The sequence below is a fragment of the Macaca fascicularis genome, chromosome 7 (genome assembly GCF_037993035.2).
Source record: "Macaca fascicularis isolate 582-1 chromosome 7, T2T-MFA8v1.1".
Taxonomy (NCBI): domain Eukaryota; kingdom Metazoa; phylum Chordata; class Mammalia; order Primates; family Cercopithecidae; genus Macaca; species Macaca fascicularis.
The window spans coordinates 118,910,351-118,930,513 of NC_088381.1; the positions used below are offsets into that span (position 1 = coordinate 118,910,351).

The window sequence follows — 20,163 nt, forward strand, 5'->3', positions numbered from 1 at the left end:
GCTGAGATTATGGGCGTGAGCTACTGCACCCGGCCTAAAAAATTTTTTTATTAACAAGAATTTGCTTGGAAATGTATTTTTCACTAGGTGTGACAGTCAATTCATTATATTGAAAATATTTGTTGCTTTACAATTTAATGGAAAGGACATATAAAATAAGATGAATTTCAGAGTGTATTGAATTCCCAAGCAGTTATCTGAAAACCAGTGAAGAGATGTTTACTGAACGCAGACCTTGGGGAGTGTATCCAAACCCATCATAAATTGTACTCACCTTTTCTATTCTCAGCACCAAGAAGAACTTAGAGTAGGTGATGGCACCCCTTTGTAGGGTGGGGAGTGAGGGTAGCTATGGTTGTTCACGGGATTAGTAACTCGACACTAAGATAGTTATGGCTCTTCCTATCCTTCCATTTGGATCCACTGTTTACTGATGACCCAATTTTCCTTGACTCCTCTCACTCTTGAATTATGCCCTCTAATCAGGCAAGTTTATTTAACATCCATATTGAACAACCATTTCATTTTTGTTTTTGAGTTTTTTCCCCATCTATGACCTCCCATTCCCTACCAGCTGGGCTTTTACCGTATTTTCTCTAAGTAGCTCTTAACAACAACAAAAAATCCTACCTTGCAATGAGAACTTTCCAAATGAATTACAAGAGAGATACATTTTCCAACTGATCCCAGCTTGATTAAACAAGCAATTCTCCCCTCATACCCTTCCCCATGGGCGTGTAGTGCACACGCTGGGTCAGCTGCCTATAAGTCATCTATACCACTCCACATTACCTTAGATTTCAGAAGTCTTAGAGAGAAGACACTTAATATCAGAGGAGCTGCCATCAAGCTTCCCCTTGAAGTTCCCTGGGATGAGGAACTCATTGCTTCCAGCCAGCTCCCTCTAGTTGGCAGTTATTGCTTATATTGATCTAGACATACCTCTTTGGGAGCTCCACTCTCCAATTGTAGCGTTACTATCTGGGGCCACATGGAACAGATCACTAGTTCTTCAAGTATTTGAGGCCAGTCACCAATCCTCTTTAAATCTTCCCTTTTCTGGGCTAAATAGAGTCAATGTCCAACCATTTCACTATGTATGGATTCCAAATCCTTTACTCTCCTGGTCATGCCCTCTGGACATGTTCAAAGGCATGAATCAAAGACAATATGACAACATTGAGAAGAGTATTGCCACTCCCTGGTTTAGCCAAATCACACTTAACTCACATTGAATGTGCACACACCTACTTAAGTGTGTATTCTGCGTTATGCCCATGGGATGCAGGAAGAATGCACACACTACTTCCTCACCTCCCCTTCAAAACACAACTATCACAATATGGAGAAGGCTTCTCAGCCATTCATATTCTATTAGTAAAGACAAAGAGGAATGAGGTTGTCATTTTTTTTCACAATACATGATACAAAGCTATGTTTCAGGTCACAGCTAATATGCAGGATAGTAATTATTATTAATTTTTAACTTTATAGTTCATTAGAGAAAAATGAGGAGCTCCTGAAGAGACTTTTAACATCACATCATGTTTCATCACATGCAGGGATCCCGTGTGGTTGCCGAGCTTTGCTGAGTGAAAGCAGTTTAGCAGGAAAGAGCAATGGAAAACAGTATGTCAGTGGCTGAATGTGGTGACTCTAGGCATAACTATAACTCTAGGATGGGACTGTGTTCATAATGAATACGTATCAAGACATGCTTTCCATCAACTCTGTCAATGACCATCGTTTTCCTCTTGCTCTTTCCTGGACTTCTTTCCCTTCCCCGCTAGGACTGGCTGGAGTCTGGAGTTAAGGTCTAGATAAGGGCAGAGACCTCTGCTTAAAAAAAGCAATCAAGAATCAACAAAGCAGATTGGCCGGAGACCACTTGTATTGTTGACTGAGAATATCTAGGTGATGTACTCCTGTTTGGCCACCATATATTTCTTTTGTTTCTTTATTTCTTTTTTAGAGACAGGGTCTCATTTGGTCACCCAGGCTAGAGTGTACTGTGTAGTGGTGATCACAGCTCACTGCAGCCTTGAACTCCTGGACCCAAGGGATCCTCCTCCCTCAGACTCCTGAGTAGCTGGAACTACAGGTGCATGCCACTACACCTGGCCAATTTTAAATTTTTTTTGTAGAGACAAAGTCTTTTTATGTTGCCCAGGCTGGTCTCAAACCACTGGCCTCAGGCAGTCCTCCCACCTCAGCCTCCCTAAAGTGTTGAGATTACAGGCGTGAGCCATGGCACCCAGCCCGTATATTTCTTTCATTTGTTCATTAGCCAACGCTATTGAACATCTATCATGTGCCAGACAGTGTAGTAGAATTGAGCAGTTGGGAAACATAAAGTTGGCAGGAGACTCAACCATAAGAAAAACAATAATTTAGAGAAAATCAGTGTTATATATTATTGATTGGTTTTTACACTTCTGGGGGTGGAATTTCTTGACTGACTCCAAGTACAGAGTACTAAAGATTTTTGCAGATGTTGTAGAAGATTTGAAAAGGTAGTCTTTGGGGTGTTATTTTTGGAATCTAAAGAGGAAAAGCAAATAGATTGTGGTTGCTTATGATAGTGTATACTAATCCAGCATCCTTTGTGTCTGGGAGAAGTCTGGGTTGTCCTCTTGTCTGTAGTGAACAACTCTGTAATTTAAGCAGTCCTTGAACACAGGTCCAATAAGATGGTTGTATTTTGGAGCACGGTAAGGCAAGACATGTCACTAAGAATTGTACAGTGTTAAAAGATGAGTTTCAACTCAATTATAAACCAGCTGTAAAGTAATTTGCTTTTGTTGGGAAGATTTTAAAAGAGACAAATGAATGAAGAATGGGGCTGTTTTCGTAAATGGTCTTATAAGCAGCCAAAGTCACAATTACGTCCAACTGGTACATAATTTATAATAAAAGGTGGTATTTTAAGCTTTCTTAAGTGTGGCATTAATTGCAATTGAGAAGTGAGAAACAAATCTGTTTTGAAAACTGTCTTTTAGAAGAATGAAACAGCCTTTGCCACCCCAAGGACAGCGGCATACTTCATCACCAGGCTCTCCATTCCAATTTAGAATACAATGGCATTATTTATAAGGAACTATCATCAGGAGAACTGAAAATTCCTGTATTTCAATTAGATACAGAGGATTCCAAAGGACTAAACTGCTTTCCAGAGTATCAGTTGCAAAGCACACTTCCCAGAACCAAAAATGGGGTTCTGAATCTAATTCAGTCCTATGGAAAAATGCAAGAAATTCCCTGGGATATCATGCATGTGTCAAAATTTAAAAGAACAAAGTATCTCTCTTTTCTGGGCTCTGAAACCTATCATTATGCCTCTCACCTTGGATTTTGTAAAATTTACCCAAATATGGTCAGGTATGATTACCTACCTTGAGAACTTTGTCCTGGAAATGCATGTTCTTCTAACTATTTTTGGAGAGGCCCAGATGCTCTGGGTCAGGAAAAGCAGAGACAGAAAAACCATCTTTCAGTAGACCAGATACATTTCCTTATGTGATCCTTTATCAATCATTTTCTATTAGTGTTGAATTTTCAGTATCATAGGCATAACTTTAAGACTCATCATGACCCTTGGAGGAGGCAGGAGGTATCTAATGCTGCTTCATAGCATTTTCTGAAACAACTTTCAACAGTAATTTTAGAGAGAGAAGCCACAGAGGTACTAATTGTAAAGACTTAGAGGTCCTCAGCTCTAAGTCCGTGGTTTTAGAGATGACAAAACTGAAGTTCAGAGAGGCTAAGGGACATATCCAAGTTACACCACGGCTGTGGAGAGATACAATAGAGACTCAGGTAGGATCAATTCCTGGCGGATAAAATTTTGGGGTGATGAGACTATTGCCGCTCCTTTGTAACCCAGAAATATACAAAAGGTAAAGTTTATGCCACTGGCCCCACAGCACATTCCGGTGGTCTCAGTGGGGACCAAGGTTTGTGTAGAGGACCTAATAAACCTCAACTGTGTTAAGGATAAATCTTTTCTTCTCTAAATAGAGTGGTTAGTTTATGTAGTGGTTAGGGATTGGAAAGGCACACACATCACTGTCCTCCTTGGAACTTTGGCCAGAGGGATTAGATGGGCTGAGGTGTTGCCTGTAGTTGTTCTTCTGACAGGTTCTTTGTTGCTCACAAGGTCACAGCATTTCTGTAGGTCTCAGCACATCAGGGTGCAGTACTTATGCTGGATCAAAATCACTATTAAATATGGGCAAAGGAGCTGGGCACAGTGGCTCATGCCTGTAATCACAGCACTTTGGGAGGCCAAGGCATGAGGATCACTTGAGGCCAGGAGTTTGAGACCAGGCTGGGCAACATCGTGAGACCCTGTCTCTATGGAAAAAAAAAAAAAAAAAAAGCCAGGTGTGGTGGCATGCCTATAGAGCCAGTTACTTGGGAGGCTGAGGCAGGAGGATCACTTGAGCCCAGGAGGTCAAGGTTACAGTGAGCTACGATCGTGTCACTATACTTCAGCTGGGTGACAGAGTGAGACTGTCTCTGGAAAGATAAATGAATGAATGAATAAATAAATAAGTAATTGCAAAAAGATTCTGGACAGATGCATCTGAGGCCAATTTGCATTCAGACAAATGGAAGCATAATTCTGTTTTTTTTTTTTGAGACGGAGTCTCACTCTGTCCCCCTGGCTGGAGTGCAGTGGCGCTATCTCAGCTCACTGCAAGCTCCGCCTCCTGGGATCATGCCATTCTCCTGCCTCATCCTCCTGAATAGCTGGGACTACAGGCGCCCGCCACCGCGCCCGGCTAATATTTTGTATTTTTAGTAGAGACGAGTTTTCACCGTGGTCTCAATCTCCCGACCTTGTGATCCGCCCGCCTCGGCCTCCCAAAGTGCTGGGATTACAGGCTGGAAGCATAATTCTATATTCTGTCTGCACCATTAAATCTTTTCTGGGTAGTTTCCTTTGATGCACAGAAGAAGGAGCCACCACACTGAAAGGGGCAGTGTGATGCTGAGAGTCTAATCAGGGAGAAAGACATTTTAATCTTTATGAGTAACATTGTCTAGGCCCACTTTTTAGAAAGCAATTTTTAAGATGTAGTTTCAAGAATCCCAACCTATTTGTCATTAGATAAAACAATCCTGAAAAATGCTGGGCAGATGGCTTGAGAGCCAGCCTTCTTTTCTTGAATTATTGCTGACTACCTTCTCTCCACTTTCCCTCCCAGTTAGGACAGGCAGGGCTGGAAAGCTTCTGTGAATAAACGGCTCTGTCATGTCAACCCAAGCAGGGCTCTGAGTGCCAGACCTCATTTGGTAGTAACTTTCAAAGGCCTCAGAGATGTAGCTCTGATATTCCTTTTCCTTCCTGGGCAAATCTTGTCACTGCCAGCCAAGAGCATCCACTGGTACCAGTGGGCGAAGGGCCTCTCTAGGTGACCTGCTCACCTGGGATGGGAGGGAGCTGGAGGAAATTTCTGCAAAGACATGAAAATGGGCACAGGACCTGATAAAGAGCTTGGATATGATGCTAGAAATGACGGCCACTCCCACATCTTCTTAAAGCTGGAATGCTACTGTTTTCAAAAAAACTTTTTTTTTTTTTTTGAGATGGAGTTTCACTGGAGTTTCACTTTTGTTGCTCAGGCTGGAGTGGAATGGTGCGATCTTGGCTCACCGCAACTTCTGCCTCCCAGATTCAAGCGATTCTCCTGCCTCAGCCTCCCAAGTAGCTGGGATTATAGGCGCCCACCACCACACCCAGCTAATTTTGTATTTTTAGTAGAGATGGGGTTTCTCCATGTTGGTCAGGCTGGTCTCGAACTCCTCACCTCAGGAGATCCGCCCAACATGTTGCAAGTACTAAAGTCCTACTTCTAGCTGGGATTTCTGGATGAGCACTTGAGGCAGCTACCCAGTGCTGCTTCATTTTGACAAGGTGTTTTCAGTCACCTTGCAGACAGACTTTGGATAGTTTTCCCTCTCTTTCCATTTGGTTGAGTGCAAATAGCACTTTTCTAATGTTAGCATCACAGTGGACTGTGCTGAGCACTGGGGGCTTAAAGTCCTGGATCTAACATATTATTATACTTAATCTCTCAGCAGCTCAGTTTCCCATAAGTAGAGAAAGATGATGAAAATAATACCTTCCTCATAAAGTATAGTACTAAGAATAATGGGCCATCTAAAAATATTCACATCCGAATCCCCAGAACCTGTGAATACGTTATTATCCATGGCAAAGGGGACACTGCAGAGGTGATTACACTAAGGATTTTGAGATGGGGGAATTATACTGGATTATCCAGGTGGGCCCAAGGTAATCACAAGGGTCCTTATCAAAGGCAGCTAGGGGCTACATGGTGGCTCATGCCTGTCATCCCAGTACTTGGGGAGGCCAACGGAGGAGGATCACTTGAGGCCAGGAGTTTGAGACCAACCTGGGCAACACAGCAAGACCCCACATCTACAAAAAATTTTAAAAATTAGCCAGACTTGGTGGCACATGCCTGTAGTCCTAACTACTCAGGAGGCTGAGATAGGAAGATCCCTTGAGCCCAGGTGTAGGAGGCTGCAGTGAGCTATGATTGTGCCACTGCACTGCAGCCTGGGTGACAGAGTGTGACCTTGTCTCAAAAAAAAAAGGAAGGTAGAAAGGTCAGAAAGAGATTGGAAGATGCTACATGTCTGGCTTTATAGCCACAAAGTCTATTTAAATAGACTAAATAGATAGAATTTGTCCTACAAAGTCAGATGTCTAGCCCCTACCTAAATAGACTTTGTAGGCAGAATCTATTTAGGTAGGAAGAGGGAAACTAGAGAAAAATAAACAGAAAATGTCTCATCCTGTTCTCAACCCTGTATGATTTTTTTAAACAGGAGTACAGCTTGTCTCACACATAGCATAAACCTCAGAACTCTGAGTATTAAGATGGTCTTGTTGTATAACGTTTTCAACAGATACTCTTTTGCAGATGGTTTCGAAGACTGTGGCACAGCCATGATGGCTATTAGATGAATTAATTTAAAGATATACATGGCCAAGTTTTGGGGTTTGAGGGCCTTATTTTAAAATTTCATTAAAATTCTTAATTGCTTACAGTTATATTTCATCTTAAGTCAGTATAATTTAGTTTAGATATGCAACTGGCATTTTTTCCATGGGTGTCTTTGATACATCTCCAGGAACTTTGCTTTCAGAGAACTAACCACAGTTGAACTCATATAATAATGCATTCTCCTTTCCTTTTCTCTCTCTCTCTCTTTTTTTTTTAAGATGGGGTCTCACTATGTTGCCCAGGCTAGATTCAAACTCCTGGGCTCACAGGATCCTCCCGTCTCAACCTCCCAAGTATCTGGGATTACAGGCATGAGCTATGGCACCTGACTCCTTTCCTTTTCTCTTAATAGTACGTTCTTTATAATTTCCATTGAATTTAATTTGTACTGTTTTCCTAATTCTCCTATAAAAGTTTTATCTTCCTGCTAATCCTTTTTCCCTTTTTTTCCCAGTGTTTATCACAATGTGTAAGAATGGAACTATTTATATGTTTATTTCTCTAAGGCTTGTCTCTTTTTCTAGCTTGTAAACTCCAGGACAGCAGGGATAACATCTGTTCAACACTCTATACCCACAGCCTAGCGCACAGTGGTCACTTATCAAGCACTGCCCAATAAATAGACAGATAAATTTGCTTTTGAAGAAAAATACCAATCAGAATTTATAGTAATGTAGACATTTGACCTCCCCTGCATAATGTTGCCTTTAGATCCATAGGTTTTGTGAAAGCTCACAGAGTACAGAGTATAAATGATGAGCAATTTAAACCTCAGACTAAATCCATGTCATTACAAGTTAGACTTGTTACTGCATATGAAATTTTACCCTTCTGTGATACAGAATTTTTGTTTTGAAGTTTGAAAAGGGATTAACTCTTGCTAAGAAGAAGGTGACAGATTTTGTTACACTAGAAAGCCAGAATGCACCACCCCACCACCCCCAATACCAGCAAAGAAAAAAAATCTCTAAAGCAAACCTTTCCGGAAACTGTAGGAAATAAGATTAATAAAGTGTAAGTGCAGTGAATGTACCAAAACTCTGTTAATAGCATTTTTCTCACTGATTTCTAAAAAGCAAACGAAAAAGAGATAATTATTTAATCCTATAGGCTTTCTCTATTGTTACAGATCGATCAAACCTTTTTTTTTTTTTTTTAAATAAGCTATTCACTACATCTTTTCTTGCTTTCTAAATCTTGTCTCACTGGATGTATTAGAATGAGGGAGAAACAAATAGAACAAACCAAAGTTATGGAGAAAGTATGTGTGTGAACTTTATTTCATTATGAGAAAATTACTTCTGTGCAGTAACAGAGAATACTGATATCTATATGATGATAGGCTTTTCTTTGTATTCAGATACATACCTTATATTTGTACACAATATATAAAATTCATGGAGGAAATTAATTTCTACAGTACAGTTTCTTTGTTGGAAGAGAACTTGTTCCGTTTGTTTCATCTAGAAAATGACCCCCAGTTCTGTGACTGTGGTACCAAGGATCGCAGTTCCAATCCTGTAATTTATTAAATTAGACACCATAATCTTATGAACATTAAGATAAACTGAGGCGCTACATCCTCCTGCAGGATGAAACGAGAGACATAAGTGCTCAGGCTGTTATGCTAATAACTGATTTTTAGCAGAATAGTATGATTCCCATGATGTATTATGAATAGAAATAGTTTTCCCGTAGATCTGATAACACATATTAGCAACATTGCTACAAATTTCTCTCTGCTCTGCAGGCATGCACTTCACTCTTCAATCAAACCACCTTGTACACACATGGGAAATGAGGCCATCACCAGCAAGGGCCTTCTGCATTGCATCTAGGAAAGACTCTCGGAGGGCTTTAGCAGTTAGCATGGTATTTTGAGAAAAGAGGCAACTGCTCTCAAACTGATAGGTCCTCCCTGAGAGAAGTTGCTAAAATGATAATTCTCGGGGAAGCTGTAGCTGCCACATCACTGTACTCCAAACAGGAACAGGTCATGTGGGCATTTTCCCTCAGCATATCCTTCTCTTGGAATAGCATCATTTAGACTGACAACTGCTCCCCAAAGCACTGTTTTCATGGCTAGGGGCCTTTCATCCTTGCTGTGGGATTCGAAATTGTGCTTGTTTTTAACCATGTGAAGCATTTTAGGGTGACCGGCACATGTTGAGGTTTGTGGGAAGTGGGAAAAAACACCACCATAGTTCTTTTAGCTAACATCTTGAACTTGAACAAAATCAACATAATTAGTTCTACAGAGGGAAGTTATGGAGAATCCTGGTGAAGTGGCGGGTGACTTCTTTGATTAAAATGACACCCCAAAGTGTCAGAATGCTTCGGCACCAGCCACAAATACCTCTTTGTAGGTTTAATTTCATGTGTCTTGCTTACTCTTAACATGAAAATGTTAAAAGCCTCAGAGGTTGTATCTGGTCATCAAATTCAAGCCTCTTATCTGAGACACATTACATGTCTCTGATGACCAAAATATTTAAAATATAGCTAAGAAGCAAAAATTCTCTAGAGATGAACTTTGTACGGTGGCTCTAGGCAGCCTAGCCAAGATTGGAGGGGCTGGCAAAGATGAAAATAGTGGGTAATGCGAAGTTGCTGGTCTCTTCCTGTTTGGTGCCACAGGAAGTCTCAATCCTGGTGCTGACGGCCTCAGTTTTAGGTATGAAACGGAGGCGGTCTAAGTGGGTAAGCCAGGAGCGGCCAACAGACTCTCTCTGAACAGCTCTAGCACCCCACACCCATTTGAAACACATTCAGTCATACAAATCCACAGCTGGAAAGAACCTAGGTCCCACCCTCAGAACAAGCAAGTACTACAGAGTAACTTAGAATAATCTGGGCAAAACTGGCACATGATGTGTATCGGTGGAGAATGGGAGCCTGCTCTAGAGCCTAGATACATTCGTCTTACACACCAGGGGCACATTCAGGCCTTCATTTTTCAGCTTCTTCAACTGCAGCTTAGTTAAGAGTGTTATCAAAGGAAGCCGCCGGCCCAAGCCATTTGAACTGCCGATGTGGAATCTTTGGTTTGATCACATCCACATACCATAGGCTCTCTAAAGGCAGGAGAGGAACAGCGGCTCTGTGCAGAATGCAGAGCGAGTCATGGAAACACTGCAGGAATGTGGGCAGTGGTGGGGTTACCTCCGGGCTTGCCAGCCACTTTAGATGCCACGCAGTTCTCGCTCTGAGGGATACTGCTGAAGGGCCTTACCCTCAGACGTTTGGAGGACCAGGGTCTTGCTGTACGGGCTGACTCCTGTTTTGTTGAAGGCCTTGACCCGAGCGTTGTATGTGCTGTTGAAGTGAAGACCATCCACAGTGCACATCGTCTCCTTCCCCACATACACCTCCTGAGAGTCAGCAAAGAACAGGACAGCACTTAGTCTGCAACCTTTTGAGGGGGGAAGAAGGCAGTGTCGCTCAGTGGTTAGGAGCAAGAGCCCTGGTGTCATTCTAATCTGGATTTGAATCCTGTGAGATATTGGGCCACTTAATTTACCTTTTTAGCCTCAGTCTCCTAATCTGTAAAATGAGATAACAATATCCACCTTATGAGGTTGGTGTGAGGATTACTTAATGTTGTATATGCAGATTAGCATCATGCCTTGTATTTAGCATGGGCCAGGCAGCTAATGAATGGTCGTTATTAGCAGCTAGGGCTTAAAAAAAATAAAACTGAGAGCTTATAGTTCAGATTACACTTATTAACTTGGCATTGATACAGTATATGACCCCTACTGAGCTCCTTATCCATAGTATGGTTTGTAAAAAACATGTTTGAAACCATGAAAACAGGAAGGTGGTCTCTGTCCTATGTTTAGAACTCCTCTGATGACTTCAGAACTGTCACAAAGATTACACTCCAAGCCACAGGGGGATAGATTTTCATCACAGTACAGAGGGAAGGCGGAGGAAACAGGGAAAGGAGGAAGAATGACATTTCAAAGGCTTAAAATAAATCCTAGCATAATGTGTCTTTAGCATAGGTTAGGCATTTGCCTCCCTCTTCAGCTGTACACACTGCAAAATTATGCTGATGTAATGAATAAAAATAATTTGCATTCAAAGCACAGCCTTAAAATGACAACTCTCTGGTAGGATACTAAGAAGACCGGGGTCTTGGATCGCCCATCAAGTCATTACTCCTGCTGGAATAACAAAAATCAGAATATTATGCCCTCTCATTCAGTGCATCTCAAACTTTACGTGCATATGAATCACCTGAGGATCTTGTAAAAATGCAGTTGCTAATCCAGTAGGTGTCTGGGGTGGGGTCTGGGATTTTGCATTTTTAACAAGTTCCCAGGTGAAACCAATGCTGCTGGGGGAGGACCGCACTTTGAGTAGAGGAAAAAGTCAAGACAAAATAAGAGAATTAATTTATTTAAAGAATTGGGAAAACCAGGAGAATTACTTTCCCAGGAGAAAAAAAAAAAGATAATAAATGGCAAAGAAACGCTCTGAAAATGACACAGGAACTGAAAAGGCAAAGTCAGGAATGAGAAACTGACAAATAGACAGGATTTTACACACATACAACACACGCTGCAAAAGACATGAAATGGAACCTGAGGCCCTTATCTTGGAAAGAAAGAAATTAGATTTTATCATGCCAATAAATCAACATATATGTAAATAAGGCTTCTCTATCAAAAGAGAGAACCTTTGTCCTTGAGAACTGTAGAAGACACGGTCCCTGCTCTCAAGAACTTAAACTTACTGGGGATCAAAAACACATTCAGGAAAAGGGGGCCTTGAGAGGCTTTGCTCTTGAAAGCTAGTGGCCCAGGTTTGGCCATGGGTGACCAGAAGAAAGCCTCATCCTCATGGGCCTGAGGTTTTTTTAGATAGGGGTCTCCTCTTCTTCAGTGCAGGAACTGGCCTCAGTCCCCAGAAGGGCTGCTCCCTTGGGAAGCTCCAAGCATCAGAACTTCCAGGCAAGACTAGGGCGGAGAGGATGGAAAGTAAGGTGGCAGGGAAAGGATGCATGAGAATGAAACTCTGTATGAGAGAGAAGCAGACACATGCCGACAGGTGGTGGCACATGAATCATCAACCTGGAGGTACCACAGCCGTGTCTTACCAGGAGGCCATTCTGTCCTGCCTTCAGAGGGCAGCATGAGCTTCTCAATGGGGATAGGGCTCCCTTGCCTTGGGAAGGTAGCAATCTTCTGGTACCAGTTCTATCTGGTGAAAGGCCCAGAATAAAACTACAGAACTGGGGAAACCTTTGCTAGAAAGGCTTCTTAGAATAGGGAAGCTGTAACAGGAGATCATGTCAATTAAGAGGAATGCCAATCAAAGACATTAGAAGCTGTGGATTGTAGAAATAAATCTTGGACAACGGTTAATTATATTATTAGCAATAAACAATGATGGTAATAATAATAGCTAATAATGCACACTTGCCATGTTTTAGGCAGCACGCTAAGAATTTGGTATGAATTATCTAATGGACTCTTAGCAACAAGGCATGAGATTCACGCTATTGTTATCATCCCTCTCGTTAATAAATGAGGACCTGAAGACTCAAAGGGGTGATAATTAGGCATTGTCCACATAGCTAGGGTGGAGGAGACCAACTTGAATGCAGGCAGTGTGACTCCAGTACTGCATGTCCTGTCTCTTAAGAAGGGTAGGGCAGTTTCAGAGACTGCTCCATCCACCTTCATGGTAGAGGGAGAAAGCAGGCTTCAGGTATGGCCTGTCCCTGGGAGAGACGGGGAAGCCTGAGACTCCCTGGCAGGTCCTCTGACAGATCACTGGTTTGGGTTAACAAGTACGTAGTGGGCTCTCTACTGACCCGGAACTGACCACCGTTGCCGTCATCCAGCTCCAGAATGTATCCATCGGCGGGCACCGTGGACAGAGGTGGCTGTTTCCAGGACAATGTAGCGCTGTTGTTGTGGGTACAACATTCCTCCAGCTGTAGGATAGGGGTTGCTGGGACTGGAGAGGAAGCTAAACAGAAATTAGTGTAACTGGCTTCTGTTAAGCTGCAGATATTCCAGTATCTTAGAATGACAAACATCCCCCTGATAAACACGTGGTTAGAAGTAGCCAGCCTGGGGTGCACAAGGGAACTGAACAGAATCCTTCACAGAGTCCCCAGGAGTCAGACTGGCTCCTGATTTGCGGTTAGGCCATTTCCTAAGCACACAGTGGCCCTTCCCACCTTCATTGTGGCTGTTGGAGGGGAGACAGGCCGATTCACAGAACTGCTCTGTTCTCATCCCCTTGAGCACTGAAGACATTATCCCTAAAGGAAATGTCTACATGGAGGCTGGGTTTCCAGTCCAACTCACTAAAGCCCATTTAACTCATAATGTGCCTGAAGCTGTGCTAATTATTTTATCATAAAACTTATTCTGAGATTTAAACCCAAGTTAATAAACCAGAGACTGCCTATTCTGAGAAATAGCTCTGAAACCACTACATTTCCAATATTCTATCATTTTTTTTTAAAACCAGTGATTCTACTCCAGGTCTTGTGCACATAAGTAGCTACAACAGTGGATTTTTGAAAATTTGGTTCCCAGTGAGATCACAGTGATCTTTCCATTTCAAAACTTCCGAGGAACCTGACGTCATTATCTCAAGGTAGCTATACCTCAAAAACAGCACTAGGTCAAGTCGACTCATTTTCAGGTATAGCACACCCACTGTGAGCCTGGCATGCGGACTAGGGGCCTGGAGCATGACGAGGAGGCTCAAGATGTCTTTGCAGCCGCGTGAGAGTCTGTCGTGCTGTTACGAGTCATAACAGCCCCCTCCACATTTTATACTGTGACTCTTTTCTAGTACTTAAAACTGCAAATTAGTTGAGCCTTCAGACACACATAGAAATATTAGTTACTGAATAATCCCAGTTCTTCATATATAAACTTAATATATGCACTTGGGAACCATGGTTTATTTTTATTTTATTTATTTATTTATTTTGAGACAGAGTCTTGCTCTGTTGCCCAGGCTGGAGGGCAGTGGCGAGATCTCAGCTCACTGTAAGCTCTGCCTCCCGGGTTCACACCATTCTTCTGTCTCAGCCTCCTGAGTAGCTGGGACTACAGGCGCCCGCCACCATGCCCGGCTAATGTTTGTGTGTGTGTGTGTGTGTGTGTGTGTGTGTGTGTGTGTGTTTAGTAGAGATGGGGTTTCACCGTGTTAGCCAGGATGGTCTCAATCTCCTGACCTCATGATCCACCCACCTCAGCCTCCCAAAGTGCTGGGATTACAGGTGTGAGCCACTGCACCTGGCCGGGAGCCATGTTTTTACTAACTGTTTAAAAAATTTTTTTCAGCACCAAAACATTGATTTATTATTGTTATTATGTTAGCACTTTAATAACAGGAGAGAACAGCTTGGACCATATCCAGGGACATTTAGATGAACAAATGTTCATCATGGAACACCTGGTATGCTGTACCAAAACTGGACTCTGTGTCTTGTGCACTGAATTAAATCTATGCCTTGTCAGTCATCCCAACCAAAACAGTGTTTAATTTTACAGCAGTTTAGAAAACAGGTTCTATGGTAGATAATCTAGAAAACAAAGGCAGCGACTGTAACATATGAAATGCAAAGGTGAAGCTGATCAATTGTCTTATACTTAAGAAAAGACTGTAGACATTACAATAAAATCATGTCTGAGCTACTAAATCAAACACAGCTAAATCAAAATTCGTGCCTGTTAAAACTGCAGGCAATCGGTTTAGGAGAAGAAATCATGTTTCAAGTTTCAATGGCACAGGATTTGGGTGAAATCTCATCAAAGAGCTACAGCTACTGCAGGCTCAGAAGCCCCAGAAATCCATATTTGGAGGAAAGGAAATAAACTCATTGTCTTGCTCACTAAATAAACTACAGGACTGGTTGGAAAGAGATGGACACAGAAGACATAACTCCTTTCAATGAGAGTATCTAAATATAAATAGGCATCACCCAGGAGTTGTAACTACAGGATTAATTTTAGGTCATTTTAACTACTAGGGACTTTCCTTTTTATTTAAAATTTGTTTCCTTTATTAAAATGCATTTTTAACATATTTACTATGGAAGAAAAATATAACAGGTTTAGGGAAACCATTCTTCAAAGGGCTTGTGGAGACATGAATGATTCCCCCCGGGGGGTATTTATTCTTAACTGTCCTTATTAGTTAGTGCCCACCATGAAACGATTCCTTATGCTCTTATTTCATTAGCTCCATATTAGTCTTTCTTTTTCCCTTTGTTCATGTTTCAGGCAAGTCTGCATTTCATCAATTACAAAAATCAAAGAATAAGATCACAGATGGTTTCAACTTAAATCATGCAAATGCTTATGTCTCTGATAAGAAACTCAAATGTACCTGTGTAGCCATAGGTATAATTAAAAGAGTAACTGAAATACATGATGTCATGTGTAATTAAAACATCAGAACTTAATTTATAAGTCCTTGGTGGATACAGTTTAAAAGACCAAAAGGATATAAAAAAGGCTAGACTCAATAATCTTCAGATCTTGATATTGTCCCAGATTTAGACAAATTAGCAAATGGACAAAAAGGCAAAGGGAGTGGAGAGGAAAAAAAAACACAGAACTAACCCAGAGATATTTGCATCTGTCTAAATTTATTCCTCCATGTGCTGAGAATCAGTTTTCCCTTTTCCTTATTTACCCCCAGTGATGCTGTACATAAAAGGTAAATGTGCCAAAATTACAGCCTCATTAGCAGAGACTCAGGCTGACATTCTAGAAAAATATATTTTATAGTGGGTGTTACGTTATCCTATTTAACTTCATTAGGCACAAAATCAATGGTCTACTAGAAATCCAAAGTACTTTCCAATTAATCTATCTTTTATGATTCGGAAAAGGATAGCATTACTGTTTCTGCACTAAAATCTAAGGAAGAGCATTGTATTTTACTGAAACTCCTGTTATTGGGGCTTTCCTAGCTATCTTGATTTTTACATTTCATGATCATTCTGGGGCAGCTGTTGTTCTCTCCTTAAGAATGAATTTCTCCTGACCTGATCAGGGTTCTAGCATTCATCCTTCTTTTAGCCTGTAAAATCAAGCTTTAGGCTAAAAATTCTCCTCTTAAAATACAAGGGGGCAGCTATTCTTACTAACTTCCTTGAAGAGGTCTGGCGGAGCTGCGGTTCAAAATTAAATTTTCCAGCATCATCTTCTTATACCAATGTTTTCAAATGTCTTCCCTTTTTATTTCAAATTCTATCTCACATTTTGTTTATTTATTTATTTTTTTTTTCACGAATCCTTCAGATTGTGAACACTCACAACCATCCAGAATTCCTCTGTGAAAGTACACAGGAGTGTGGTGGGGAGAAGTGAGAAGAGAAGCTGGGCTCCCGACCTCAACAGGGAACACTAATCATCAGGGATGCTTTCAAGCACTTTACTGAATGCTAGAGAATGTGGTGAGAGGTTTACAGGTATTCACTCATTTAATTTTCACGACAATCCTAGAAAGAAGATATTGCTACTATCTTTATTGTGCAGCTGAGGAAATGGAAGCACAGTAAGGTTTTATAGCTAGTAAGTGGCAGGACTGGCATCTGAAACCAAGCAGCCTGGCTCTGGAGGCTGTATGCTTAGCATTGCATCATACTGCCCCTCTCCAGTCCAGTGTCTAGAAATAGTGTACTGGAGGAAAGCCTCCATGTCTAATTCCCAAAGTTTCTTTCTGTTTCCTATAATGTGAACAATAAAGATTCCCCAAATAAAGATTCTACCTTCACAACTATGGTGGTTGGGAATGCAATTTTACTGCGTTATCTTCTCTGAAGGCTCATTTGTAGACTGGCATTCCTCTTTACGTGGCTGAACAATACAAATGGCATCTGAGAAAAGTTTAGACTTTAGAAGAACTACAAGCTGTTTCTGGAAAGCTATTATCGGTACACTGTTAAAGATAACCCTGAACGCATGTTTTGAGTCCGTGCATTTCAGGCTATCAGCACGAACAGATTACCTGCAAGCGTGTGTGCTCATTCCTTCCCCGCTAACCCTCTGGCAGCTTTCCCCCTATGATTTATAGGAGACTCTATTCAGATCACACTGTCCTTGCCCATGACCTTGGTGCATACTCAGGGCTTATATTCAACTTGTGTCAATAAAAATAAATACACCCTTACGTGAGTAGAGACACTTAAAGGGATTAACAGCCAGTGGTCTATGTGCTAAAAAGGCTTGGTGAACTGTTAGGTCATTGTTTCATCCTGGTTCAGAATGAACAAACTGGCATTTCATTTCAGTACCATGACTCATGAATTTTGGGATTCTTTGTGTACTTAGACAATTTTGGGTTAATATTTATTGGGGGAGGAAGTAGGTATCTGAAATCTATTCTCAACCAAACAGTAAAGCCCTTGGCTGACTAAGAAGAGACTTAAAATTTCCTTCCTATAACCTGGAAAAGAGCTGATTATACAACCTTAGAATTAAGTGGAAAATATTTTTTAAATTACTCTCTAATAAAAATAAAAGACAAAGCTTAATATGTTGTTTTCTATAAAAGAAAAGTCTAAAAGATCAAACGCCACTTCCAGTATTCTGGAAAGAGGGTAAGATGATTTTCTAATCAAAATAAAACCAGAAAATGTGCCATTACAATTTAGGGATATTTGAAAAAAGGTACCAAATAGATCTCCATTGCTTGAGGGTGGTGTGGAATCAGAATGGGCCAGTTAAATCCTTAGCTAACAAGAGAGTAAAACTTTAGATAGTGCATTGTTGCTGAATAGCAGCTGGTCTGAGTGTAAATATGTAAAAGCCAACTGTAAACCTATTTTCTTTGGTATCAACAACAATGGCAACAACAATGGCATCTATGATGAGCTTTTGAAACCAGAGATGTTTGATAAAATTCTGAGTCAAGAAGTAAACAGATCTTTTAGTTATCATTTTGAGTCAGATCTTTAAATGCATACTTTAAGTGAATTTGAAAATATTTTAACTTCCTCCTGTAATCAACTTAGTACAATTGGAAAATATATATTGAATTACACATGTTGTTAGTTTCATAAAGGACAGATTACTTTAACACCACTCCAAATGCTACGGTCTTTGAGGTGCAGTTTCTTGACATATTTTTTACTGACAAGTTGTGAAAGTGCAGTTTATTAAACTGACTAAGAATATCTTTAAAAAAATGAAAAGATTAACACCACAACAGGAAGAGTTGTGTATATATTAACAGATATTACAGAGGCCAATAGAAGTCTGAACTGCAGCCAATGAAGTTCTATTGTGTCATGACCTTTGGCTTTTTCTTTCCATCACAAGCATCTGACAGATGAAAATTATTCAGATTCTAAAGAAGACTAGGCTCTCACTGAATTAATTAAACTCAGTGAGCACAAAGCAAAGCATATAAATTAACCAGGCAGAGTGATAATAATCAGAAGTAAATTAAATTAGACAAAGTGTTAAAAAGAAAATGAAAATGGAAGACTATAATCCAGTATTATACCAAATGGCCTGTTAGGTTAACTTCATGAATCATTGTTCTGGTTGTTGTGTGGTTTCAGATGGATTTGTGCTGGGAGAGTGTTCTGCGTTTTGGCCCTGAGAGTACTTGGTATTCTCCGCTGTGTGTGCAGACTTGAACAGACTGGACAAACAGCCTTGTCCCTCTTACTTTTGTGTGCAGTCCTAAGTGGCCAAGTGACAGTGCTTTAGAAATGTGGTCTGTGATGCAGAGAGCATGAACTCGCAGTTCCCATACCCAGTGAAGGGCCTGTTCACTCCAGCTCAATCTTTACCAACCTGCCAACTGGCCTGGACTCCACCGTGGGCAGATGGACATGACTCAGGAGGGCAATGAATGGGGGAGGAGAGGGTTTTGACAGCTGATTAAAGCATTTCAAAGCCCTGAGGCTTTTACCCTCTAACTGCCCCCTCCTCCTGCCCCTCACCAAGGCTAATTGGGTTAGCTCATTTTTTCCTCTACCACCAAAAGTCTTTCTATTGCTCTTTTGTGACATATTTTTTCCTCCAAGTTACTTGTGACATACCTTTCAGGGATTTTTATCTCACTGAAAGAATTGAGAACAGAGAGAGGCTGATCCAGGGGGATTTATCTGGGGCTCTATATTTTATTAAGGATGGGTTTATTTTACAGGCTACCACATTGGTATTAAAAATATTTTTTTAAACAGCAAGAAAGAATTGCTGCAACAAAAATGTAGATTTGTTAATATTAAGAGATGAATTCACTTATTCTTTGAAGAAGCTGCTCAGTGTGGCACCAGCTTTACAGCACAAACTAGAAGTTGTAGGAGCTGATTCTCTACCCATGCTCCCTGACTTTGAATCCTGGCCTTGCCACTCACTAGCTGTGTGAGCTCAGACAAGTAACCAGTCTTCCTGTGCCCCAGTTTCTTCAACTGTCTACTAGGGTTACGAGAATAAAATGAGCTATACGTAAAACACTTCGGAGAATGTCTGGTTTGGTTAGCACTCAATAAATGTTAAACATTTTTCTTACTGTAACAAAGCATACTTATTTCCAATCTATGCACTACTTCAAAAATTTATGAAGGCATCTTCCCAAGGCAACACATATTAAACCCAAAAAAAGGAGAAAGTTCAAAATAAAAGAGAGCAAAAATCCATTAAAAGGCTGAGAGACGTATACGTACCAAGTACAGGAACACATTTAACTGCCTGATATGGACCCTAAGTAGATAGCCCTAAAACTTACTGATTTATATAATCTCTCTTTGATAAAAGGATGCAGGTATATTTTTCTTAAGAAACAAAACTTTTAAAGCACTGAATGCTAAGAGTCATTTACTACGTGGATGCTTAAATCAGGAGTTGCAAAGAGCAAATCAATTTCAATTTAAAAAATCAGCAAATGACAAAACTATAGAGATGGAGAAAAGATTAGGGGTTTCCAGAGATTAGAGGTGGTGGAGGGGAGGGGTATGACTTTAGAGGTGTGACAGGAGGGAGATCTTCGTGGTGATGAAACAGTTCTGTATCCCGATGCAGTGGTGATTATATGAATCTGTACATAGGATAAGATGGCATAGAACTATACACACACACTTTTCAGTGTCAACTTCCTGGCTTCGATATTATATTATAGCTAC

General features: G+C 40.9%; 1 protein-coding gene across 18 annotated transcripts in view; it reads right to left on the reverse strand.

Annotated features, from left to right (window-relative positions):
• Nucleotides 1-20,163, reverse strand: part of TRIM9 (tripartite motif containing 9) — a 118,475-nt gene that overhangs the window by 13,165 nt on the left and 85,147 nt on the right. For 10 of the 18 annotated variants that reach the window (XM_045396404.2, XM_005561243.4, XM_073997386.1 and 7 more), the window contains exons 6-7: nt 12,865-13,022; nt 10,273-10,411 (exon numbers count right to left, since the gene is read on the reverse strand). In XM_045396404.2, the coding sequence (XP_045252339.1) occupies nt 10,273-10,411; nt 12,865-13,022 (297 nt within the window). The remainder of the gene's footprint in view (nt 1-10,272; nt 10,412-12,864; nt 13,023-20,163) is intronic. The other 8 variants (XM_073997387.1, XM_045396403.2, XM_073997385.1 and 5 more) reach the window with 1 other exon arrangement.